General features: G+C 47.0%; 1 protein-coding gene across 1 annotated transcript in view; it reads right to left on the reverse strand.

Annotated features, from left to right (window-relative positions):
- Positions 1-9,701: 9,701 nt before the first annotated feature.
- Positions 9,702-27,480, reverse strand: part of LOC104025615 (UDP-glucuronosyltransferase 1A1) — a 29,500-nt gene continuing 11,721 nt past the window's right edge. Inside the window, exons 4-7 of the mRNA XM_075711190.1 lie at positions 12,679-12,810; positions 12,325-12,412; positions 11,310-11,529; positions 9,702-9,999 (exon numbers count right to left, since the gene is read on the reverse strand). Of these exons, the coding sequence (XP_075567305.1) occupies positions 9,702-9,999; positions 11,310-11,529; positions 12,325-12,412; positions 12,679-12,810 (738 nt within the window). The remainder of the gene's footprint in view (positions 10,000-11,309; positions 11,530-12,324; positions 12,413-12,678; positions 12,811-27,480) is intronic.

Consider the following 27,480-nt stretch of genomic DNA (forward strand, 5'->3'; position numbering starts at 1 on the left):
TAGTGGGTTTTCCACCATGCAAATGATGTGTTGTTTCTCGCAGTATATTTCCACACCTAGAGCCAGCAGTCCTCTGGGGCTGATCTCAGTCCAATCTTCCTTCCCATGCCTTTCTATCCTGCCCTCTCTGGGGGAAAGTCGCTGGAAACAGTCTAGCCTCCCAAGGTGCTTCTTATGCTCAAGGAATAGGTAAGAAACTTTGTGAAGCAGGAAAAAGATTTGGTTGCAGGATTTGTTTTGGTGCAGAAATGTTTTCCTAGCTGTTTTCTGAATGGAGAAAAAAATCCTTGTATTTAGCCAGGGCAGTTGTGGTGCTCCCACAATGATACAAACAGTTCAGATTTCAAGCGATGGAAGTGAAATATTTTTCTGTAGCTTCAGTTTACTGAGGGCGAAGAGGAGATGCAATGGTTTGATTTCATCTTTGGTAAACACATCTTGTGGTCCAGCATGGGGAGGCACATCTGGGCTGCTGAGCCAGGACCGCTGCATCTCGTGGGTGGTGAGGAGGATGTGTTGCACACAAGGACATGCTTAGACCTTGCTTGGCACCCGTTGCTCTGTCCATGCCTGGGTGGGTGTTACTGTGTCCTCTCCTGAATGTCTCAGGCCCTCCTTCCAAGGAGGATTTGCTTGCAGGAGGATGCACGCTGGGGGCTAGTGAGCGCACAGAGCTGCGTACCAGACCCTGCTGATACCAGGCCATCCGGCTCATGGATGGAGGCTGGGAATTTCCTTTTCGGCATAATGTGATTTGATTTCCAAAGCAAAACCAAGGTCTAGCCTAGGAGAAAATGAAGACAGCAGGGAAAAAAAATAAGAAAGTAATCTTTTTGTGGAACTCATGAGCTAAGGAAGGTACTGAACATCCCTTTGCATTGTCAAAGGGAATGAGCAAACTAGTTCTTCCCAGACTCTTCCAGGGATGATGCACCAGGAGCTAGCTGTTGGCTCTCCTCCTTTTGTCTCCTGATCTCAGCAGTTCCTCGTTTCTCGAGCAGATATTTTCCTATCCAACCCATTTAATTTTTCAGCCCTACCTTCAGGAGGGTGTTGGTCTCCACAGCAGGCTGATGGACGTACTGCCAGCACGCTCCTTCAGCCCAGGCTCACTCAGTCCTTGCTGTGTTGTCCCTGCTTGGTTCAGTGCCCAGACCTGTGGCCATCATGAGATTTGGGCTGTGGTTCAGACACTGTCCGGGCTCTTGGGGCTTGAGTCGATTCATGACCTCAGTTAAAGCTCCCTGGAGAGAGCAGGGCTACAGCATGAGCACTGCTGCAGTCCAAAGGCTCAACCGTGACTATTGGAGAGCAGCTGTGTTGTGGCCAACATTTGGGCTTTAAAATGGTACATTGGGGACAAAGTTGTAATCAGGGGGATGATGCAGTTGAGCCACTATTTTACTTGCTGCTGCTTCTCAGCCCTCTGATGTTTCCTACAGATGCTTTCCTAGAACAGCTCGTTGCTCGCTTTGCACAGATGCACATGCTTTGAGATGTGCATAAACGGAGAATAAAAATGGGAATAATGATCCTGGATTAGATTACACATACGGATCTGCTGGTCCAATAATGATGCATTGGTTTGCTTCCTTGAAGCTTGCAGATTTCTGCATATCCCATTGCCTGCCTGCCTTTCCTCATTTCCAGTTGCTAGCAAGCTTCTGCTGGTAAGAAGGTCTCTTAACTCAGCTGCCCATCCCCATCCGTACTTGTTTCCTTTTCTCTGTGAAATTGGTTAGTGCAGTAACCCATGGCTGGGTCAGTGGTTGATGTTAGGAGCTTCACAACGTAGCATGGCATGAAAACCCATCCTCCAGCACAGCTACACCTGATGAGAAAGCAAACAGGGAGCATGCATGAGATTATGTCCCACTGATGGTCTGCTGTGGCATTTTCTGAATTATTTCTGAATTACTTGCATAAAGGGTTGGTTTCTGATGGGGTTATCAGACCCCTCCTGACTGCCCTGGCACTGCAGATTCACTGCCGGGATGGGTACAGATGATGCCCCACCATGGATGCCTCACCATGTGCTGCCTTGCTCCTACGTGGTCTGGGCACAAAGGGCAGTAGCCATCTGATCTGTGCAGTTCCCTATTAGCTGCTTCACTGCTGACTGACTCCCTGTAATATTTCAACTTCAAGGAAATGATTTGGCTTTTTTTCCTCTGGCCAATCAAGGGGATGACCTGCTTCAGCGTGGGTCACCTTGGAAATGCATTCGCATCATTTTCTCCTCTACTTCAGCCATCAAAATTGAATTATTATCTTGTATCAGCTCAGCTCAACACTAAATGACTGAAGAAGATGTCAGAAGGGGAGGAGAAAGAAAAGTCACTTCTGGGTTATTGCAGTCTGTACAGAAAAGCTGATGTGTCTATGATTTTTGCTTTGTCCTCGCCAGCTCTTGGAGTCCGGATGCCCAGTGCAGTTTGCAATGAAAGCTGGAGTCTCTGATTAAAGACCCTGGAGGTCTGTGGGCATCTGTTTTCATCCCTAGAAATCCCTGCTGAAAATCAATTGCTTTGCTTCCTCCCAGCTCTCAATTAAATGCTTGTTGTGGATTATCTGCTGTCAGGACACCTATCTTGTGATATGAGGAGCTGGTCATAGAATCATAGAATGCTTTGGGTTGGAAGGGACCTTTAGAGGTCATCTAGCCCAACCGCCCTGCAGTGAGCCGGGACAGCTTTAACCAGATCAGGTTGCTCAGAGCCCCATCCAACCTGACCTTGAATGTTTCCAGGGATGGGGCCTCCCAGTGCTTCACCACCCTCATTGTAAAAAATTTCTTTCTTATGTCTAGTCTAAATCTATTCTTTAGTTTAAATCCATTATTCCTTGTCCTGTCATAACAGGCCTTGCTAAAAAGATTGCCCCCATCCTTCCTGTAGGCCCCCCTTAAGTACTGAAAGGCCACAATAAGGTCTCCTCGCAGCCTTCTCTTCTCCAGGCTGAACAACCCCAACGCTCTCAGCTTGTCCTCGTAGGAGAGGTGCTCCAGCCCTCGGATCATTTTGGTGGCCCTCTTCTGGACCCGCTCCAACAGGTCCACGTCCTCCTTGTGCTGAGGGCCCCAGAGCTGGATGCAGTACTCCAGGTGAGGTCTCACCAGAGCAGAGTAGAGGGGCAGAATCACCTCCCTCGACCTGCTGGCCACGCTGCTTTTGATGCAGCCCAGGATTTGGTTGGCTTTCTGGGCTGCAAGTGCACATTATTGGCTCATGTCCAGCTTTTCATCCACCAGTACCCCCAAGTCCTTCTCCGCAGGGCTGCTCTCAATCCCTTCATCCCCCAGCCTGTATTGATATCGGGGGTTGCCCTGTCCCAGGTGCAGGACCTTGCACTTGGCCTTGTTGAACCTCATGAGGTTCACAGAGGCCCACCTCTCCAGCTTGTCCAGGTCCCTTTGGATGACATCTCATCCTCCTGGCGTGTCAACCACACCACTCAGCTTGGTGTCATCTGCAAACTTGCTGAGGGTGCACTCGATCCCACTGTCTGTGTCATTGATGAAGATGTTAAATAGCACCGGTCCCAGTACGGACCCCTGAGGGACTCCACTTGTCACCAGTCTCCATGTGGAGATTGCTTAGAGGAGAGGAGTTGGTTAAAGGGCTGCTCCTATGTCTTCCTCTTGTTGGCAGGTTTCTTTTGCCACCAGAAGGCCATCGTTCCCACTGCTGACTCCTGCATCTGCACTCCTCTGATGGCTGTGTCCCCCATGCCAGGTGGAGGCACGATGGATTGCTTTGTGGAAAACCATGGTAGAAAATACCTTCAGCAAGGATCATGATGCATCTCTTGGACTTCTGCCCTGAGTGTTGGGCTTTGCCAGCATTCCAGGCATATCTGGCTCAGCAGTCCTGTTCCAGGTTTGGGTTTCCTTGTCTGCTGGACTCCTATAACCGGCCCACCTTAATAACCCAAGCCAACTTAACTGGGCTTGATCCCTCATAAAACGTGGGCTTGGATGACTGTAAAAACCAGAGATGGTCATTGCCCCTGGAAATATAACTCCCATTGCGCATCCGTGGCATGACCCGCTCATGCCTCCTATTGAAAGCCCTGGTTTTGGCTAACAGGCTTTATAAGAAGCATACCCTGGAGCTTGCCTCTTCACAACTCAGCAGGCTTAATCTATCAGTGATATTCAGGGACTTCCAAGCAACAAATGACACATTTAGGCTTTTTTATTACAATGGGGGGAGAAAAGCAGAATATAAATGTGTGTTTTTTTCCAAAGGCTGCATGCAGTGAAACCTGGCCAAAAGGGGCAAGCTTCACTTGTCAGGTGGTTAGTTCTGCAAGGGGTCAATGATTGTTTGATTTGGGGTGGGAGGACCCTGATGTCCTACATGAAAAGGAAGCAGCCTCTGGCTGGGGAGGACTGTTTTTGTTAACTGTTTAACAGCCTCACTCAATGTCAGGAGTGCTGCTGGTTGTGGTTTCCCCTTCCCCTGTCCATCACCAAATCCATCCCACAGCCTCCCTCGTGGTATGCTGAAATCATCTCAGACCCACCCTTCTGAGGAGTTTGGACCAACCATTTGTGGCCAAAACTCAAAGGACAGCTCCACTGTCTCTTCAGCAGCCTCTGGAAGATAACGAACCTTGGTTTCCTGCCCTGCTTTGATTACCCCCTACCAAACATTAATTAAAGCTTCCAGCAGACACTTTATGAAGTCTTGTGGCACAAACCTAGTCACTGGGATGCAGTCTGGTCCCTCGCTGGGAGAAAGCGATGAGCCAGAGAAGGATGCTTGGTAACAGATGCAGCTTGCTTGGATCTGCCCCAGCGAAGGGAGGACCATGTCATTTCCCCCCAAGATAATCTAGGCTGGTAGCATTTCAGGGAAGAAATCTGCTCCATTTGTTCAGACTGGCTTTGAAGAGAGGTCACGTGGTTAGATAAGCCAGCCACTATCTGGCTGGGAGGGATTTGGGATTTGCTGATGTCTGAACAGCCTGTGCTGATGACTTGCTTTTATCATCCTAAGCAATCAGATCTGTCGTATGAAACCTTTCACCCATCCTTAATAGAAAGGGAATTGATGCTGGGACCACTTGCTAGTACCTGTCAAAGCAGAAATCGCATGACCAGCTTTTTTTGTGATGGTTAGCCTAAACCATGACACCTGCTGTAGTCAGGGCAGGAGTTCATTCTGGGAAATATGAGGTTGGAGACAGCATCACCTCTCCTGGATATACCAGCATCCTGAGCTGGCTCAGATGGTGAGGAAATGTTTGTAGATTGAGATTTCATCTTCTCTTTCCTTTGTAAGCCTTGTTCAGTCCCAGCAGCCTGCGGCACTGGCAGCAGCAGGGTTATGGACCAAGCTATGGACTGAGCCCAGCTGCCACATGGGCTTACCCTGGCTCACTGAGCTTAAATGCTAAACCCAGAACAGTTTGCTCCCTCTCTGGGTTCAGCAGGGCACATTCCTCCCTGGGGAGGGGAGAGGCTGTCCTGCATTTTGTGCCTGGTTCACTTTGGCAATTGCTTTCCCCAGGTTTCATCACACTCACCTATAAATAACTCCTAAAAACACCTCTGCAGGTGATAGTTAATTGGAGCGCTGTGTGGCCGCTCCAGCTAAAAGCAATCCACTGGCTTGCTGGTGGTGACTCCCTGCCATCCTCAAGGCAATGCTGGGGACCAGAGCCAGCCATCACATGGCATATCACGGGATGGAACATCTCCAGTGCCAAGCCCCAGGTTGTGGGATAGAGCTCGCCTACTGGGATGCTGCAGGGAGCAGAGTCTGCTTTGGGATAGCTCTGGAGAACAATGCGGAGCCAGGGCATGTTGTGGGGGGACCTCAACCCCTTCCTGCGGGGACAGTGGGGGGCTGCATAGTGCTGCCCATATCAGCATTACCCCTGCGCTGCTCCCCAGGCTTTCAGGGGTCCAGGGCGCTGGACCATTGCAGTCATCATGTCTGCAGTCCCAAAGCATCCTTGTTTGTGGATGCATGTGGTTTGGGGATTTTTTGCCTTTTTTTTAAAATGAGGCTGGCGCTGCTCCTGGCAGGTCGGCATCCCTCGTCTGCACTCCTCAGGGATGTGGGCATGCACACCACATTTGCTCATCTTTATCTTTCAGTGCTTTCCCACAGTGGGAAGCAAGTCTGAAAGGGGGTTTGGGAGCTCCTGTGAAACCCCTCAAACTGGGGTCATGGCTGGCTGCTGGCAGCAGTATTTACTTTTTACAAAGGCACCCAAAAGACAGATCTTTAAAAAAATCAAGTTAAGTAATTGCAGATCTGAGCATGAGCAGTCGAGTGGGAGTGCATTGGGCAAGGCAGCACCAGGGACCCATCTGTGGGTGTTTGGCCCTGAGAGCTCTGCGCAGGGGAGGGGGAGGGAGTGCTCATTTGCAGGTCACTGCTGTTTCTTGCTGTGCCCTTGGATAATGAGCATAATTAACATTTCAGTGTGTCTTGCAAGGGGGCGAGTCCCCCGCTGTGCACTCTATCCCTGTGGGCCAGGGGTCATCTTGGACCCACACGCTGGGGAGATGGAGAAGCCCAAGAGGTGCCTGGAGCTCCTGTGACGGTGGAAAAACCTCACTGTTGCCCTTGGGGACCAGAGGGCTGGGGTGAGGCTGCAGAAACCCTGTGGCTTCAGAAAAATGTCAGCAATTCCTGTCATTTCCCACAGTCTGGCTGATGGGAAGCAGCAAGAGATGCCGACTGCACCCTCCCACCAGAGCCAGGGCTGCTGTGTCCCAAACCGAAAGACACTCTCACCCATGTTTTGCAGCCAGGGAGGTCGGAGGGTCACCAGAAGAGCCAGAAGCAGTACTGGCTTGCACCGCTTTTTCTTCCCAGCCTTACTGTTGCAAGCCTGGATGTTAAAATCCAGGCAAAAATAAAACAAACACTAAAAAAAGTCCCCAGGCAGGAGCGGAAAGCAAAAGCTCTCCTCTGCTTTCGCAGCTCTGAAGGGGTGCTACATGAGCACTTGGCGATGCTGAGAGGGTGCTGGAGGCGGGAACCATTTGTGCCTCCTTTCTCCAAGGACAGCAAAGGGATTTTGGCTCCTGTCTTTTGGCCGGTGTTTAAAAACAGAGATTTGGAGGGTTTGCTGGAAAAGCTCAGGCTGCAGTGCCTGGAGCCCTGGGCCAATGTGGAGCCTGCGCAGCTCAGGAAGAGGAGAGATGGCTAGCCCTGCCTCAGTTTCCCATTTTGGAAGTGACCCAATCTCAGCTCTGTTTCTTAGAAATGCATCGTGGCAGTGATCTCTCCTTCTCCCAGTAAAGGAAGAAGGGGCTTGTGCTCTCTGCCCCGTTTAAGGGGCAGCAGAGCTCTATATGGTAGCTGATTAAGGGGTGATAAGAGGGGATAGCATCCCCAGAGTAACTCTTCCCTTGAGAAGGATTGGGAAGGCTGTGTTGTGTGATACTGCAGCCCCTCTGGCTCCCTTCTCTGCACCAAAGCTGCTTGTCCCACGCAGTTTGGCCCCTAATTCATTCTAAAAATGATCTCTCTGCAGCAGGGTCCGTACTCCTGGAGCACAGATGGATAAACAAATCGCTATCGACTTCTACCAACCCACCTGGGCTGGCTTGGCAGGGAAGGGTGACCTTTTCCTTGCTCCCTCCTGTTAGTGATATTGTAGTGTCCTCTGCTGGGCGCAGCTGAAATCGGACACGACAATGGCGGTTGTCCAGTCCCGGCCCCATATGTCCCCTTAAGGCCCCTCTCTCCTCCTTCTTTTTCCATAAGCCAAGGGAAAATAAAGAGCAGGACAAACTAGTCGAGGCTAAGGAGAGCACAGGGAAAAGGAGAGGAGGAGGATACCTGGTTTCTGCTGCTGTTTCACTTCAGTTTTGGTAGAGATCTTTCTGAAATGAAAGCCACGGGATGGGCATTTTGCATCCTCTTCCCTTTCTCTTAGCTCCTTTCCTCCACCTACACAAGAGGTTTTGAGTTGGGGAAAAAAAACCCCCAAACCCCAAACAGCTGCAATTGGGATTTTTTTTGTTTAAATTCTGTTAATCTGATCTGAAATTAAGGCGGTTTTCTCTTGTCCATGCAGATAAAAGCACTGGATTCATCCAGAGCCTGTTTGCTGCAGGGTACCTGAACAACATCTCCATAAGGAAATTTTAAACTGCTTTTTGCATCAGACAGCTGCTGGAAGCCAGCCCCATGCTTAGAGATGACTGAAACTACTGCGACTGGTAGTGTGATGGGCACTGTGAGGTCTCGCTGGGTCTCATTTTCAGAGGCACTGTGTACTGTTGCACAGATGCACTGCTGTCACCTGGCTCCAGCCAGGACTGTGGGGACAGTCAGACCTGTCACACGTTCCGTGTGGAGCTGCAAAAGCTGCATTTTAAAAGCAGGTCAGCTCTCATGCACTGTGGGGACTCCCTCTGCATGTACCATTGAAGAAGTTTCCATCTGTTTACTGAGGGCAGGAGGTGGGGAGGGAAAGGTAGATGATGAAAAGCAACAGTCGGCATTGGTCCTGGACAGGTTGCAGGTGGTATGGATGCCCATGAGAATCAGGCACTGCAATGGGGACAGGCTGAGGAACAGAGGGACCATCTTCTTGAACTTAACAGCTTTCACTACAGTGCATGCTTTTTCAAATAGCAATAGAAAATAACAGCACCAGGTACTTAGCAGGATGCCTGTGGTGCCATGACATACCGGGATGCCCCAGCCTGTTTTGAGCCCTGAATATTAATTTATGTTTAAGGTCTTTTCTGACTTTTTGTATACGTAGTAGTGGGGACTGTGGCAGTCTCAGGATGTAACTTCTCAGCAAGGACCAAGTCACCAAGCAGTGAGACAGTAATGCTGAGAACTGGCTTTTGTGCATTGAGGTGGCTTTCACACCATGGGGCATTGAATATTTCCCATCTCCAGCTCTCTCCCCATGAGCGAACAAGTGTCCAGCCCCACATCTCTTAACTCAGAAAACACAAGAGCCATTACAGTTAGTACTGGGGATTTATTTATAGGGCTGTGGTTTGTGTCTTGGGTTTGGGTACCTGAACATCACTTACAAAGAGTAAATCAGTTGGGTTTTATAAACAGTGTTTACAAAGGTCTCATCACCTCACAGGTAACTTCCAGATACAGCACTCTGCCTGATGGGGAACTTGGGTGAAACACCAGTGGCTTTATCACTTCCCTGATGAAACCTTAATTGAGTTCAGGGTATTGTAAACACACACAAAACCCATTCAAGACGTGTGTCTAGCTTGGCTTATGTGACATATTGTCAGTGTATAACATTTGCCTCTTCTGTAACAGCAGCTATACAAGGATTTCAAAGTGCTTGATAAAACTGACAGTCTTACACTAGAGCAAATGGTTCTCTTAAAGCCCTTGAAGCAGTGTCTTATGAAATCTCTATATATCTCCATTGCATATAGAGGTTAAAAAAAAAAGTCACCTTGAGTCCTCTGTACACCAAGATGTGGAAGCCAGCAGCCTTGGACTTCACACTAACGTCTTCCCAAGTAACTGAAGCACTCCTATACAAATTATTTTTAACAACCAATTCTTAATTAAAGGCAAAAATTATATCAGTGAAACAACCCCTCCCCTGGTGCTAGTTTAAAGGAACGCTATTATTTCTTGACTGAAAGTCAGCAATTATTTTAGTGAAATTTGAGATGTTCTCTGCTCCTTCTGGTCTGGAGCAGAGGCCTTATCTCCTACCACTGCTTTCATCTGCTATTGGGACTTTGATTTGGTTGGCTTTCTTGTTCTTCCCTTCTTACAGCAGCACTTGCGGCAGCAGAACAGGCAGCACTTCAGAGAAATGAAGAGGGAGAGGAGCACCACGGCAAGGAGGAAGGCAATGACATCCAGGGAGTGGTACTGGATCCAGTTCAAGTCATGAGCAGCAGGTCGCAGGTGTGGAGCCCCTTTGTGTCTCATTACAAACTCCACCCAGTGCACAGCCAGGTCCAGGGGGTGGATGGGTCTGTCGAGGTGAAGGTCAGAGAGACGCTTGATGTTCTCTTTGTACCTGCCAAGAAAAGACGTTTGGTGTTTTCAATGACTTGTGCTGCTGAGACTGAGTCCCCAGTCTCAGTTTCGCCAATACCACCACCCTATGAGAAGGATAATGGCAAAGTTATGGGCCCAGAAAAGTGCTGTTGTCAATGACAAAAAAAAAAAAAAAAGAGGGAAAGGTATTAGAAAAGAAGAAAAAGAAAAAGCTTAGTTTGAGCTATCAGCAAAAGCTCTGGGGTGAAGGTATCTGGCTGAAATTTGAGACTGGATGTAGAAAAGCTGCCCAGCTGAAGATCAAGATGCATTATTACTATTATTATTACTGTTGTTATGATTATTATTGCTGTAAGAACAGTGTTTAGGAAACAATGGCAATAAGGTGCCGTTTTTCAGAAACATGACAGGAAGAGGACTGAGACACCCTACTGACAACAGAGAATGGGAGTGGGGTAGAGGAAGGCATGTCTTAAAGCTCCTTTCACTGTGATGCCTTAAAACACCTTGGGCATGTTGACCGCAATATTATGATGTCCAGCATGGTTCCCCGTACCGCCTCGGCGTATCTGCACATATTCCTCCTGCTCTGTGCTGGAATTGTCGAGCATTGCTGAGACAGGCAGCAGCTCACTTTGCTCATACAGCTCCTTATGAGCACTAGGGGGAGAAAAATGACTGAGAAAACTGGTCTGTAAAATAAATGAGTGATAATAGCTATGTTTAGTAAGCCCTGCCAGCTGGGAGGCAATGCTTTCTGACATAGTACAGCCTCTGGACTATACCGAGACACTGCCACTTGTCTCCTTCCTCCTGCTGCTGTGCAGACAGCATCTCTGGGCAACCCTCATGCAAAGAAAATCAGCCAGGCAGCAGCCTTTCAACCTTTTCAGGCTCCCCACTGACTCATGTCACCACTGATTTGGGGAACAAAAGCAGTTTGTCACATCTCACTTCACCGATTGCCTTTTTTACCATATTGTGTCAAAGCCCTTGACATCACTGCCTAGTAAATTCGGCTTTAAGCAGGTGACACATCTTTTGTCAACTTGATTTCTTCCATTGCACTTATACCCCATCTTCTCTAATACCTACATCCTCTCATATCAGCCAGTTCTTGTCACCTAATGATTATAATCCCAGGCAGTAAGAAGGACAGTGCTGTTACAGGGACAAGATGAGGTTAACCCAGAGCATGCATCAGCTTCTCAATGATGTAACTTTGATATAAGAAGGCATATAAGAACAGATTAGTATTCTGTTATGCTGGAAGCTAGAGTGCTGATGTTACACAACAGTGTAAAGAGAAAGACTGCTTCTATTACTGACTTTTTATCATTAATAACTGCTTTCAGGGCAATGGATATGTCCTTCGAAGTCATTTGGAGTATATTCAGTGTCAGTCCTGCTCCCCGTGACTCTACTCGCTTGGCATTGTCCATCTGGTCTCCAAATAAAGGCATTAGTACCATTGGCACCGCATTGCATATGCCCTCGTAAATACCATGTGAGCCTCCGTGGGTAATAAAGGCACGAGTCTTAGGGTGAGCTGTGGAGGAAAGAAAGACTTGCTTAGCTATGTGATTTGTTAAGTCACAGTAACACATCCCTGGGGGAAAACTTGCACAAAAATGGCGCTAGTACGTATAAATCAAGAACTTTGGGCTGTCATGTGCATCATTACTTATGGACAGACTTAGGGCTGCAGAGAACAGGACATTTACAGGGGATTGAATGAACCTTGGGTTGTAGAGCTCTGTCTTGGTTTGGGTAATCTCTGGAAAGTCTTGGATAATCCTCCAAAGCTTCTCAGATTTTAGGATGAAATCAGAGCCAAAGAGGATGCTACCATTGCTTGCTTTTTTACTATGTCTTCCATTTGCTGGTTTTGCAGATCTCCCACAGCTGAGCCCTGTTGTCTAACCAACAAATGCACTCCTGGCAATAGCACGTACAATTTTACCACTTGAAAAGCCCAACAACATGTCTGGAAATGCTCACTCTGGGACCTTAAATATTCTTTTCAGTCCCATAGACAAAAACCCATGGCTGGGTGTTGCAACTGGCTAGTCAGAGATAAAGACCCCCCATTTTTGACAGGAAGGGTAGTCAAGTGTTGGAAAATCTTTCCAAACAGTGTTGTTTCATAATTCAGCAATTTTTAAGTCGCAGTCAGGTAAGTTTCTAAAAGACAAGCTCTGGTTCAAACAGCAAAGGCTGTAAGGAAGTCCTGTGACCCACAGTAATACAGGTAGTCAGCACAGGTCATGCTAATGGGGCCTTACAACAGCATTATCAGATTAAATGAAACATGCTGGTATCACTCAAGGTATCTCAGACCTACCTAGAAGATCATTCTGTGGCATCCATTTGACAAGCTTTACATTCTTCGGCAGGTTGGGGGGCACCTCTCCTGTGTATCGCCACACAACCTTTCAAGAGAAGTAAACACAATGTCAGTTTTCAGCAACCAGCCTCTTGCTGCTCCTCAGTGGGTTTGAAAAGCACAGCTACAAACATCTTTGGTGCACAAAACCTGTTTCGTCATGCAGAGCAGCTGGGTTGATAGTTTCTTCTAGTATCAGGAAGCAGGAGAAAGAAGGGAGGACCAAGCACACTGAAAGCTGAAGGTAATCACATACTGTATTTGAAAACAGTCTCAAATTGCTGTGCTGGAAGGGGAAGAGGGAAACTATACCGTTTGAGGGACTGATCCCAAGGCATCTGCGATTTCTGTGGCTTTCTTCATAGGAATCTCAGAGACCATGGAGCCCAGTGAGAAGACAACAATGCCATGTTCTCCAGAGGCATTCACAATAGCTTCAAATTCCTGCCAAAACAAAGCACATCCTTAGTCAAAGTCCCTTCCACATCATACTCTGTAATTTCTGTCATGTTCCCACAAAACTATCTGGAAAGGCAGTAAAATGAAGAGTCAACACAACAAAATTATGATCAGAAAAATTAGTTATCTATATGAAAATGAGTCCCAGGGGAAAAAAATGGGTACAGGTGGATGAACAAAGTTATGGAGGCATGTGAGTGTTTGCAGAATTGAAGCCCAAACCGAGATTCAGTATGGACATGGGAAAAAATTTACTTTAAAACAGTCACATAGCAAAGCCTGCCTGCTCAAAGACATCAGTTTCTATGCAGTAAAAAAGATGCTGTATCAATTAAGGACATCAATTCATCATCATACTTTTCCTGGCAACCAATCCCCAGGTGAATATATTGTGGTTTATTTTCATATTTATTGCAAGTCAGATGCTCTAGCTTTAGAGCTGGTGCTCTTCTTTTCAAACCATGCAGCTGCAAGAGAGAATTCAGATTCTGAAAAGTGTTCTGACAGCAGATAGCTCTAATTTCTAATATCTGTATTTATTGGATCTGCTTTGAGTATGATAATATTGAACTGCTGCCAATTTTTTTTATCTGTTTTGTTTGTTTGATTTAAATAAAAGAAGGACTAGGAGATCTGTCGCTGGAATCCAAGAACAAAAGGATTCCGATGAAGCATAAAAACAGCTGAAGGCTGGAGCAAAAATCCTGTGCCATAGAAAAAGATTTGGTAAATCCAGGGAAGGAAAGAGAAAACTGGAGGGAATTGCTGTGGGCATCAGAGTTAAATAAGTGGAATAAAAGGAACTAAATGTTCCTGTAAGTGTGGCAATTGAAATGTTATCTCTAGGGTCTGAGGGGATACCCGAGATTGACCTTCTCAGTTTATGCTCTGTTACGTATTTTTGTGTCTGACCAGAGTGCTGTGGCCCTTCGCTTGGACCGGATCCCAAATAGAAGGTGCCATCAAAGATTTGCTGATAGCTGCACCCCGAAAAGCAGACGTGATGCTCTCCTGGGTGCAAACAAGGTGAAATGTAACTCTCATTTCAGGGCTTGGTTCTGCCTTACCAGATTTCTCTGAAGACATGCTGTCCATTAAGGTGTCGTAGATGTCTGGTTGGGAACTCGGGGTTCAGTTCTGTATAAACTCACAGACATCTGGGAACTGCAAAATCCTCTCCAAACTACAAATGTGCTTTTGGTACAAAATTCTTTGGCAATTCCTGATGCAGTGGAACAGATACAGCTATTTCAGGGTGTATTTAGCCCTATTTATTTTCTGTGGGACTAGTCACTAGTTTTACTCTGTTCTTTAAATGTTTTTGTGTGCCAAGGTCTGACTTGCTGCTCAGAAATGCCACTACCATTATGAAACTTTTTGCAGCCCTGCTTTGGGAATAGGTGGCTTATTTTACTAAAGTCTTTTTAACCAGCAGCTGCTTGTATTGGTGGGTGCTACGCATAACCTTTATGAAATACCTGCAGTGGACACTCACTGAAAAATAAGAGAAAACACTAAGAATTAGGAGAATTTCTTAAGTGGAAAGTGGCAGATATCGCATATTTAGGAAGTTTGGCATCATTCAAGCAAAATACAGTTGCCGTCCAGATCTGGGACAGAATTATTTTACATGAAAGAAGCAGATCTCTTGCTACTTCACTGGGTGGTGGGGATTTCATTCACGTCTGCCACTGTCTGAAATTCCTGCAGAAATGGTCCTCTGCTCAAGGGCAGAGGACTAGAACGATTTGGCCTGCTGCATTAGCCTAGCTAGCACCAAGTCTTGTAAACAGGTATACAAAGCAAAATTACTGGAAATGGGCAGCCAGAAAATACTGGTGGAAAAAAAATGGAAAAGCCAAGCTTTGTACGCGCTTGTCTGAGTTGCAAAGTGGTTTCCCAGCCACTTCGACCTCGCTCTTTGCCTGTTACTATTTGTTACTGCCAGGAGCTCCATCTCGTGGTGAGAGCAAACAGTGCAGCCATAGCTAAACTAGGGGAAAAGAGGTAACTAACCTGTGATAGTGCTTTTTCCCGAGTGCAGCTTATGCCTCCGATCAAGACCATATTAGGCATTAGGGGCCTGGGGTATTCAAACACAAAGTCATATTTCATGAGCCAAATAGACGCGTGGCTGAACAGCTCAAGCACTGTTGCCTCTTGTTGGAGGAATTCTTTGATCAAATGATCATATGATGAATAAAGAAAGCTGCAAACCAGGGAACTGCTCAGGCTAGCTATGAGATTGCCCATGCGCTGGAAGAACACCATGTGGTCCGTGTAGTGAGTGAAGAACCTAGGAATGTAAGAAGGAGGATTTGGACACAGGGTAGCGTGGAATTCTAGGCTGCATGGCAGTCCCCGTACAAAGTACACAGAAGGTAGGGAGAGATGTTCAGCCACTATCTGTCCACATGGAAAAAATGGATCCATAAAGACAGCATCAAATTTGCTTTCTTCAAGGTATTCAATCAGCTCTTTATTAGACAGAAGGCGTTTGCAGGAATCAAAGAACATGGTTGTGATATTTGCCATTTTTGAGAATTTTTCCAAGAAGGATTGAGGTGTGAAACTCCTATAGCCCATCTTTTTAAATTCTGCCTCCACATATTTCTTGGTGTAAGGCACAGAGAACGTTTTCAAGGTATAATGCACCGACGAATCTATCCGCAAATTTATCTCTGGCGCAACCACCACAAGTTCATGTCCCCTCTGTCTGAGCCGCTCCACAACCGGGCGCATGCTGAGCCAGTGGCTGCCATCGATAGGTACAACCAAAAGCTTTCCACCTTCAGAAAAGGTCCACAGGAGCAGGAAAAACACAACCCAGTAGGCAAGAGAATTAAATCCTGGATTTGAAGACATCATTTTCCTTGTGCTGTCCGCAAAGTTTTAAATGGCCGCAGAACTATTGCAGGGGACGGAGGAGTGACTCATGGAGTACTTTGCACTTTAATTTTAACTAAGTGTTTAATTTTTAATGGACTGTATGTTTGTGGGCAGAAATGAGGGTAATTTTTAACTGTGGGTAAATGTTAGGTTTATCATCTGTGCACATGGTTAAGGCTTTAAGCAACTGGGCTCTGCAAGGCAAAGTTGAATGCTTGAATTAACATTAGAGGATTCAAATGCTCAAGGGAGAAGTGTCAAGCAATTGGCCATGTGTCACACTGAAAGGCTGAACAGAGTTATAAGTGGGAGGTAACACCTGACCAAGCAATCAGTGTCTTATTAACATCCAGTTACTGATGAACTCACTGCCTTGAGTCTGCTCAGCTGACTGGACACAAAATTTGGAACAAAAGTATGACTTTTGGATTACCTTGTGCTCTCAGAGTCTAAACAAGAAGCAATGATTGACAGATTTGATATACAGCAGCTTGATAAGGTTTATCCTCAGATTTGTTTCTATATTGTACCAGTTATCGAAGTGAAAGCCCTGAGTCTACAGTAGTAGATGTGATGCAAGCTTAGCAATAACTTCTGCTGCTGCAACACCACTGTGGTCTGAAAAACAGAATAAATGGCTGACATCTGCACTATTTGCACAGCCCACTAGGCAGATTTAAACAAGCTAGGGAGGGAGGGTAGATAGTTATAATCCTGAAGGTTTCTTTTTTCTAATCACCCTCTTATATGCTATCTTAGATTGCTTCTTACACAAATTCAGAGGCAAAAGAGGTCCCCCTACCATCTTTGATTGGTTTTGGGTATTCATCCACGTTATCAATCTCTATGGCACACTGTAAGTGCCTGGGTGTATACACAGAGTTAGTTCCACATTTCCATTTTTCGTCCAGTCAAGTCTCCTACAATTAAGCAGTATTCCACAACTGGTAGGGATATTAAATCACATGACCTAGAATTATTTTGTCATTTATCTTGATATAGCATACATGCCATGATTGTATAATATTATAGTATTATGCTTACAACAAGCTAAGCTATCCCTAGGCAGCTACATAGCTTAGAGACAACTTCACCTAAACTCTCCTGGAGAGAAACCCTTCAGCTGCTTGCAGTACAAGTCTTGTGATAATCTATCAGAGCCTGAGATTCCTATTTCCAAATCATGCCATCCTGGTATTTGATCACATATTGGCTCAAGCACAAATACTACTATAGGAAGCACTTAAAAAAACAAATCTTGAATCATCATTAATAAATGCTATAATACCCTCAACGTAAACAATGACAAACCTTTGACAATGGTTTCTGCTCACAGTTGATGCCTCCAATATAGACCATATTTGGCATTATTGGGCACAGATACTCAAAAACAAGGTCATATCTCATCAGCCAAATGGGTGGTTTGCTAAAACAGTTCCTGTACTGTTACTTCTCTGTGAAGAAACTCAGAAGCTAAGTTCTCATATTTTAAATAAGACAGATAGCAAACAAATACTCTGAAAACCCAACCAGGAGTTCTTCACATATTCCATAAATGTCATGTGATCTGAACTGGACATGAAAGTCCTCATCACGTAAGAAAAAGGACTGGGACACTGAGTGGCTTTGTAGTCTAAGGTACATGGAAGACCACGCATAGAATCATAGAATCATTTAGGTTGGAAAAGACCTTTAAGATCATGCAGTCCAGCCATTAACCTAACACTACCAAGTCCACCACTAAACCAATTAAGGGTAGAGTAGCAATTTTGTGTTTCTTGGCTTGGTGGATGGATTATTTTTTAATGAAAGTAAAAACTAGGAATCATTAAGATTGGAAAGGATCTCTAAGATCATCACTCCAATACCACCATGCCCACTAAACCATGTCCCAAAGTGCCACGTCTACCCATTTTTTGAACACTTCCAGGGATGGTGACTCCACCACCTCTCTGGGCAGCCTGTTCCAATGCTTGACTACTATTTCCATGAAGAAATTTTTCCTAACATCCAATCTAAACCTCCCCTGGCACAACTTGACGCCGTTTCCTCTTGTCCTATCGCTAGTTACTTGGGAGAAGAGACCAACACCCACCTCACTGCAACCTCCTGTCAGGTAGTTGTAGAGAGCAATAAGGTCTCCCCTCAGCCTCCTCTTCTCCAGGCTAAACAACCCCAGTTCCCTCAGCTGCTCCTCAGAAGACCTGTCCTCTAGACCCTTCACCAGCTTCGTTGGCCTTCTCTGGACACGCTCCAGCACCTCAATGTCCTTCTTGTATTGAGGGGCCCAAAACTGGACACAGTATTCAAGGTGTGTCCTCACCAGTGCCGAGTACAGGGGCACAATCCCTTCCCTGCTCCTGCTGGCCACGCTATTCCTGAGACAAGCCAGGATGCTGTTGGCCTTCTTGGCCACCTGGGCACACTGCTGGCTCATGTTCAGATGTCTGTCAACCAACACCCCCAGGTCCTTTTCTGCCAGGCAGCTTTCCAGCCACTGTTCCCCAAGCCTGTAGAATTGCATGGGGTTGTTGTGACCCAAGTGCAGGACCCAGCACTTGGCCTTATTGAGCCTCATAGAGTTGGCCTCAGCCCATCGGTCCAGCCTGTCCAGGTCCCTCTGCAGGGCCATCCTACCCTCAAGCAGATTGACATTCCTGCCCAATTTGGTGTCATCTGCAAACTTACTGAGGGTGCACTCAATCCCCTCATACAGGTCATTGATAAAGACGTTAAACAAGACTGGCCCCAAAACAGAGCCCTGGGGAACACCACTTGTGACCGGTTGCCAACTGGATTTAACTCCATTCACCACAAGTCTCTGGACTCGGTCACCTAGCCAGTTTTTAAGCCAGTGAAGACTACACCCATCCAAGCCATGAGCCACCAGCTTCCTAAGGAGAATGCCGTGGGAGATGGTGTCAAAGTCTTTACTAAAGTCCAGGTAGATGACATCCACAGCCTTTCCTTCATCCACCAGGTTGGTCACCAGGTCATAGAAGGAGATCAGGTTGGTCAAGAAGGACCTGCCTTTCATGAACCCATGCTGGCTGGGCCTGATCCCCTGGTTGACCTGCACATGCCTGTTGAGCGCACTCAAGAGGAACTGCTCCATAATCTTCCCCGGTACCGAGGTCAGGCTGACAGGCCTGTAGTTCCCTGGATCCTCCCTCTGGCCCTTCTTGTAGATGGGCGTCACATTGGCAAGCCTCCAGTCATCTGGGACCTCCCCTGTTAACCAGGACTGCTGATAGATGATGGAGAGTGGCTTGGCAAGCTCCTCTGCCAGCTCCCTCAGTACTCTTGGGTGGATCCCATCCAGCTCCATAGACTTGTGAGTGTCCAGGTGGTGTAGCAGGTCATTAACTGCTTCCTCCTGGATTATGGGGGCTTCATTCTGCTCCCTGTCCCTGTCTTCCAGCTCAGGGGGCTGAAAACCCTGGGGATAACTGGTCTGGCTATTAAAGACTAAGGCAAAGAAGGCATTAAGTACCTCAGCCTTTTCTTCATCCTTGGTGGCAGTGTTCTCCCCACCCCCGCCGCATCCAATAAAGGATGGAGATTCTTCTTGGCTCTCTTTTTGTTAATGTATTTGTAGAAACATTTTTTTATTCTCTCTTCCAACAGTGGCCAGATTGAGTTCTAGCTGGGCTTTTGCCTTTCTAATTTTCTCTCTGCATGACCTAATGAGATCCCTGTACTCTTCTGGAGTTGCCTGCCCCTTCTTCCAAAGGTGGTAGACTCTCCTCTTTTCCCTTACTCCCAGCAAAAGCTCCCTGTTCAGCCAGGCCGGTCATCTTCCCCGTCGTTTGTCTTATGGCACATGGGGACAGCCCACTGCTGCGCCTTTAAGACTTCCTTCTTGAAGAAATCTCAGCCTTCCTGGACCCCTTTGCCCCTCAGGACTGCCTCCCAAGGGACTCTCCCAACCAGCGTCCTGAACAGGCCAAAGTCTGCCCTCCAGAAGTCCATGGTAACAGGTTTGCTGCCCCTCCTCCTTACGTCGCCAAGAATCGAAAACTCTATCATCTCATGGTTGCTAAACCCAAGATGGCCTCTGACCAGGACACCTCCCAGCTGTCCTTCTCTGTTTGTAAACAGCAGGTGAAGCAAGGCACCTCCCCTGGTAGGCTCACTTACCAGCTGCGTCAGGAAGTTATCTTCCACACACTCTAGGAACTTCCTAGAGTGCTTCCTCTCTGCTGTGTTGTATTTCCAGCAGATGTCCAGCAAGTTGAAGTCCCCCACCAAGAACAAGGGCTAGCGATTGTGAGACTTCTGCCAGCTGCTTATAGAACGCTTCATCTATCTCTACATCCTGGTTGGGTGGTCTATAGCAGACTCCCAACAGGACGTCTGCCTTGTTGGCCTTCCCCCTCATCCTTACCCATAAGCACTCAACCTTATCATCACCACTGTCGAGCTCTATACAGTCAAAACACTCCTTTACATACAGAGATACCCCACTGCCTCTCCTTCCCTGCCTATCCCTTCTGAAGAGCTTATAGCCATCCAGTGCAGCACTCCAGTCATGAGAGTCATCCCACCATGTTTCTGTGATGGCGACTATGTCATAGCTATCCTGCTGCAGAAGGGCTTCCAGCTCCTCCTGTTTGTTGCCCATGCTATGTGCATTGGTGTAGATGAACCGGGCTATCTATTTCACCCCCAACGTCGCCATGCCACCCCTGGGCTCCTCTCTAGCGAGCCTGGTTTTATCCCCTTCCCCCTTCAAACCTAGTTTAAAGCCCTCTCAATGAGTCCCACCAACTCATGAGCGAGAATCCTTTTCCCCTTTGGAGATAGCTGATCTCCATCTGCGGCCAGCAGGCCTGGTGCCATGTAAACCTCCCCATGATTGAAAAAAACAAAATTCCACTGACAGCACCAGCCTCTGAGCCACTTGTTAATCAGGTGAGTTTTCCCCTTCTGTTTAGCATTCTTCCCTGCCTCTAATGGGATAGAGGAAAACACTACCTGTGCTCCTGATCCTGCAACCAATCGCCCCAGTGCCCTGAAGTCCCTTTTGATCACTTTAGGACTTCTCTCCACAACCTCATCACTGCCAACCTGTACAAACAGCAGTGGGTAATAATCAGAGGGCTGTACCAGATCATGGAGTTTCCTAGTAATGTCTGTAACCCAGGCCCCAGGGAGGCAGCAGACAGGATGGGTCTGGATGGCAGATTGGGCCCTCAGTTCCCCGCAGGAGGAAACCGCCTATGACAGTTACCCTCCTTTTTTTCTTAACAGGGGCAGTCGTAATCCATGGGGCATGAAGTACACTGAAGGGGAGAGAGAGATTCATTAACAGTTGGTCCACAGGGCAACATAGGATCCATCTTAATGGCATCAAATTCTCTGTCATGGAGGTACTTCATTAGTTCTTCATCATATAAGACATGCTGACAAGTAGAAGAGAACATGTTGGTCAGTTCTGATATATTGCTGAGTAAAATTGTGAATTTTTTCAGAAAGGGAAGGTTATAAAAACTTTTTTCACCAATGGAATGGTAGTATCTATCCACAAACTCCTGTGTATAAGGCACAGAGTATGTTTTGATGGTGAAAGATTGTGAACTTTTCATGAGCAAAGTGTCTTCAGGAATCACCTCAATGATTTCGTGCCCCACCTCCCAGAGCTTCTCCAGAACCACACACATGCTCAGCCAGTGACTTCCACCCTGAGGCACGACCAAGAGCTTCCCACCTTCTGCCAAACTCCAGAAAGAAAGAGCGAGCCAGTGTATACCTGGTACCTCCACATAACTGTCATGGGACTGGCAGCAGGAAAAGAAATGAACTGTTCCTTCTTACTTCTTCCAAGCAGCATAGTTGTACCGCAGTTATAACTTGATGGTCTTTCATCTTTAGCTCTACAAAATGTTTGCTAATACAGGTTGTTGGAGTTCAAAGATCACATTTTAAATGGTGTTAAAAACATTGATAAGAGTGCTAACAAGGGATCTAAAGAAAGAAGCCTTTCCATGCATTTACATTATCTTAAATGATTCAGAACAATTAGCAGGGTCTTTGATTAGCAGAGGTAGCAGGTGTTTGTAAAGGGATTTTTCTGGATCAGGGTTGTTTGAAGTGAGTCACGGTGCACTTGACTGTCCTGTGCCAGATCAAAGTCAGGAGTACTGATTCTGAGCTTTCCAGGCCACTGAGCTTCTCCAGAGAGCTTATAATACAAACATAGAATCATAGAATCATAGAATCATCTAGGTTGGAAAAGACCTTTAAGATCATCCAGTCCAACCATTAACCTACACTACCAAGCCCACTCTAGACTAATCAAGGGTAGACCAGACTAAACCATATCCCGAAGTGCCACATCTACCCGTTTTTTAAACGCCTCCAGGGATGGTGACTCCACCACCTCTCTGGGCAGCCTGTTCCAATGCCTGACCACCCTTTCCATAAAGAAATTTTTCCTAATTTCCAGTCTAAACCTCCCCTGGCGCAGCTTAAGCCCATTTCCTCTTGTCCTATCGCTAGCTACTTGGGAGAAGAGACCAACACCCACCTCACTACAACCTCCTTTCAGGTAGTTGTAGAGAGCGATAAGGTCTCCCCTCAGCCTCCTCTTTTCCAGGCTAAACAACCCCAGTTCCCTCAGCTGCTCCTCATAAGACTTGTTCTCCAGACCCTTCACCAGCTTCGTTGCCCGCCTCTGAACACGCTCCAGCACCTCAATGTCTTTCTTGTAGTGAGGGGCCCAAAACTGGACACAGTATTCCAGGTGCGGCCTCACCAGCGCTGAGTACAGGGGGACAAGCCCTTCCCAGCTCCTGCTGGCCATGCTATTCCTGATACAAGCCAGGATGCTGTTGGCCTTCTTGGCCACCTGGGCACACTGCTGGCTCATGTTCAGCCGGCTATCTACTAACACCCCCAGGTCCTTTTCGGCCAGGCAGCTTTCCAGCCACTCCTCCCCAAGCCTGTAGCGTTGCATGGGGTTGTTGTGACCGAAGTGCAGGACCCGGCACTTGGCCTTGTTGAACCTCATACAGTTGGCCACGGCCCATCGATCCAGTCTGTCCAGGTCCCTCTGCAGGGCCATCCTACCCTCGAGCAGATCGACACTCCCACCCAATTTGGTGTCGTCTGCAAACTTACTGAGGGTGCACTCGATGCCCTCATACAGATCATTGATAAAGATATTGAACAAGACTGGCCCTAAAACAGAGCCCTGGGGAACACCGCTCGTGACTGGCCGCCAACTGGACTTAACACCATTTATCACTACTCTCTGGGCTCGGCCACCCAACCAGTTCTTTACCCAGCGAAGAGTATGCCTGTCTAAGCCGTGAGCTGCCAGCTTCCCGAGGAGGATATTATGCGAGACGGTGTCAAAAGCTTTGCTAAAGTCGAGGTAGATGACATCCACAGCCTTTCCATCATCTACCAGGCGGGTCACCAGGTCATAGAAGGAGATCAGGTTGGTCAAGAAGGACCTGCCTTTCGTGAACCCATGCTGGCTGGGTCTGATCCCCTGGTTGACCTGTACTTGCCTGTGGAGTTCGCTCAAGATGAACCTCTCCATAATCTTCCCTGGCACTGGGGTCAGGCTGACAGGCCTGTAGTTCCCCGGGTCCTCCTTCCGGCCCTTCTTGTAGATGGGCGTCACATTGGCAAGCCTCCAGTCATCAGGGACCTCCCCTGTTAACCAGGACTGTTGATAGATGATGGAAAGTGGCTTGGCAAGCTCCTCTGCCAGCTCCCTCAGTACTCTTGGGTGGATCCCATCCGGCCCCATAGACTTGTGAGCGTCCAGGTGGCATAGCAGGTCATTAACTGCTTCCTCCTGGACTATGAGGGCTCCATTCTGGTCCCTATCCCTATCCTCTTGCTCAAGGGCCTGAGTACCCTGGGGATGACCGGTCTGGCTGTTGAACACAGAGGCAAAGAAGGCGTTAAGTACTTCAGCCTTTTCCTTGTCCTCGGTGACAATGTTCCCCCCCACATCCAGCAAAGAATGGAGATCCTCCTTGGCTCTCCTTTTATTGCTGATGTACTTATAAAAGCATTTTTTATTGTCTTTTACAGCACTGGCCAGATTGAGTTCTAGCTGGGCTTTTGCCTTTCTAATTTCCTCCCTGCAGGACCTAACAAGATCCCTGTACTCCTCCTGAGCTGCCCGCCCCTTCTGCCAAAGGCGGTAGACTCTCCTTTTTTCCCTGAGTCCCCGCAAAAGCTCCCTATTCAGCCAGGCCGGTCGATTTCCCCTCCGGTTGGTCTTACGACACACGGGGACAGCCCGCTCCTGCGCCCTTAAGACTTCCTTCTTGAAGAGGGCCCAGCCTTCCTGGACCCCTTTGCCCTTCAGGACCGCCTCCCAAGGGACTTTCCCAACCAGGGTCCTGAAGAGGGCATGTTACACTATTGACATGAAAGACCTGAACCTCCAACTTTCTTTCTTACACCTTTGCTCAGAAAGGTGCCTGGAGTTCACACACAATGTTCTACATGGTAAGCAGGAGCCAGCATGCCAAGCAGTGGTGTCACCAAAATTTGTGTAACATATTAATCAAACACCTTTTTATATAAACAATGATGCAGCAGAATATGCAGTTCTTGCTCAAGAGGGGCCATAAAGGTTTGTAGGTGAGTGGCTCGAGGCCAAACGTCTTTTTGAAAGCAGTGATACAGCAGAATATGCGGTCCTTGGTCAAGAGGGGCCAAAAGAGCTGATAGGTGTGAGGCTATGGGCCAAATGTTTTTCAAAGTTCTTAATAATAGCTACTTTTCAAAAGAAGTTAGCAAGGCTTGGCTGTGGTATGAGCTAATGGAAGTCCATACTTGTGTCCTGTGCTTACCAGAAGAAGGGGAGAACAGAGTTTCTGAGCTGCTTCTGCATGTGCTACAGAAAGATTTTTAAGGCCAAAAAAAAAACCCAGAATGGTGCTGGAAGTTCTGTTCTCTATAACACTCAACCACAGCCTGCAGCTACTTGATGGGGAGTAACAGTGATGACAGAGCCAAACTTTTCTGGGTAGCAGTAAATAGTATAATCAGGGCCACAGATGGCAGTCTGGCAGATTTCAGACTGAACATTTTGAGGGTAGGATGGCCCTGCAGGGGGACCTGGACAGGCTGGACCGATGGGCTGAGGCCAACTCTATGAGGCTCAATAAGGCCAAGTGCTGGGTCCTGCACTTGGGTCACAACAACCCCATGCAATTCTACAGGCTTGGGGAACAGTGGCTGGAAAGCTGCCTGGCAGAAAAGGACCTGGGGGTGTTGGTTGACAGACATCTGAACATGAGCCAGCAGTGTGCCCAGGTGGCCAAGAAGGCCAACAGCATCCTGGCTTGTCTCAGGAATAGCGTGGCCAGCAGGAGCAGGGAAGGGATTGTGCCCCTGTACTCGGCACTGGTGAGGACACACCTTGAATACTGTGTCCAGTTTTGGGCCCCTCAATACAAGAAGGACATTGAGGTGCTGGAGCGTGTCCAGAGAAGGCCAACGAAGCTGGTGAAGGGTCTAGAGGACAGGTCTTCTGAGGAGCAGCTGAGGGAACTGGGGTTGTTTAGCCTGGAGAAGAGGAGGCTGAGGGGAGACCTTATTGCTCTCTACAACTACCTGACAGGAGGTTGCAGTGAGGTGGGTGTTGGTCTCTTCTCCCAAGTAACTAGCGATAGGACAAGAGGAAACGGCGTCAAGTTGTGCCAGGGGAGGTTTAGATTGGATGTTAGGAAAAATTTCTTCATGGAAATAGTAGTCAAGCATTGGAACAGGCTGCCCAGAGAGGTGGTGGAGTCACCATCCCTGGAAGTGTTCAAAAAATGGGTAGACGTGGCACTTTGGGACATGGTTTAGTGGGCATGGTGGTATTGGAGTGATGATCTTAGAGATCCTTTCCAATCTTAATGATTCCTAGTTTTTACTTTCATTAAAAAATAATCCATCCACCAAGCCAAGAAACACAAAATTGCTACTCTACCCTTAATTGGTTTAGTGGTGGACTTGGTAGTGTTAGGTTAATGGCTGGACTGCATGATCTTAAAGGTCTTTTCCAACCTAAATGATTCTATGATTCTATGAGTTGGAAAAAGCTTTTCACCTCTTCCAAAAAAGGTTTTGAAGGTTTGCCAGTGTAACAGCATGGCTGACGTGATCTGATGTGGAAGACAGTCCCACTTCAAGGACTTGCTTGGATATCCAAATCAGGTTGATTTGAATGGGATTTAAGTGCCTAATTATTCTTGAGAACCTGGGTTGAAGCTGCAGCAAATGATACAATGGGAGGCCAGTGGGTAGATGGGTCAATGAAATAGGTACCTATAAACAAAGCAACGTCCTTAGATAGGGAGAACATGCAAAGGCACATGAAAACTCTCAAGATAAACCTATAAAAGCAGATATCTGCAGTTTGTGTTCAAAAGAAGTGCCTGACAAAACAGATCTCATCTGCCATTAAGGCATATTTCATGGAAAGGGAAAGACGTATACCAAAATTTTGCAAGTTTACAACAGCAATATAAGATACAGGAATGGTAGCTGAACAAGAGCAATTGCTGGGTGGAGAAGAGAGACTGCTTTAGATTACCAACAAAGTACACCTGATCAGAGAGAGCTCTGAACAGTTTCTTCATGCTGTGCAGCAGCCTGGATGAGTTATCTTGGAGCAGTTAGGAGTGACGGTAAATCTGGTTTGTGAAATGGCTACCTTTGCCAAAGGTACCTGGGTGTGATGAGACCATTCCAAAGCTAATACTAAGTGTGTCCTAAAAAGTTTACTTTGATAGGAGGTTCTCCATGTGGCATGTTAAAGAAAGTGATTCTCATAAGCCAGCAAGGACTGTAACGTCTAAGGAATCTGCATTAGAGAGAAAGGAGTTTCAGACATCAGTACAGTCCCATTCTGCAGCCTGTTTAAGCAAAACTTTCTCTCTACCTGACAGTGAGGTGATATTAAAAGACCAAAAACTAAAGGAGGTGGACAGAAGGTATGCTCACATGCCAGAGAGTTAGCTGCAGTACCTACGTGTGCATTTTCAGTTTCAGCAATAAAGAGGAAAAGTCCTCACATAACAAGGCGATGCAGCATTACATATGCCCTAAAGTGGCAGTATACACTCAGGTAGTTAATCCGCAGTTGCAGGCGTACTGTTACCCGAAGCTAACATATAATGGGCCCTCAAATCTCATATTTGATATACAATCACTTCCATGTAGCCTTTAAGTTCTGCTAACCTCTCAGCCAAATGTGTATTATCTGTGTAACACTGATATAAAATGCTATAAAACAACATTAAAGAGGTAAAAACCCCAAACCCTTAAGGCTAACGGCATGTTCATAAGAGTTTAGAATTTTGTCACTGGATTTTGAGTAACACACAAACACCCTTTCACATGTATATGAGTCCAGAGACTGAAGTCCGTCAGTTCACCCCATTCCAAAGGCAAGGGTAAAAAGACATACCTATCAGGACAAAGTAAAGCTTGTTGTCGTTTAACCCGGCAGGCAGCTAAACACCACACAGCCATTCGCTCACTCTCCCCCTCCGCAGTGGGATGGGGGAGAGAATTGGAAAAAAAAAGTAAAATTTGTGGGTTGAGATAAAGACAGTTTAATAGGACAGAAAAGGAAGGGAAAACAATAATAATAATATACAAAATAAGTGATGCACAATGCAATTGCTCACCACCCGCCGACCGATACCCGGACAGTTCCGGAGCAGCAATCACTGCCCCCTGGCCAACTCCCCCCAGTTTATATACTGAGCATGATGTCATATGGTATGGAATAGCCCTTTG

Source organism: Pelecanus crispus, chromosome 5 (genome assembly GCF_030463565.1).
Source record: "Pelecanus crispus isolate bPelCri1 chromosome 5, bPelCri1.pri, whole genome shotgun sequence".
NCBI classification, from domain to species: Eukaryota; Metazoa; Chordata; class Aves; order Pelecaniformes; family Pelecanidae; genus Pelecanus; species Pelecanus crispus.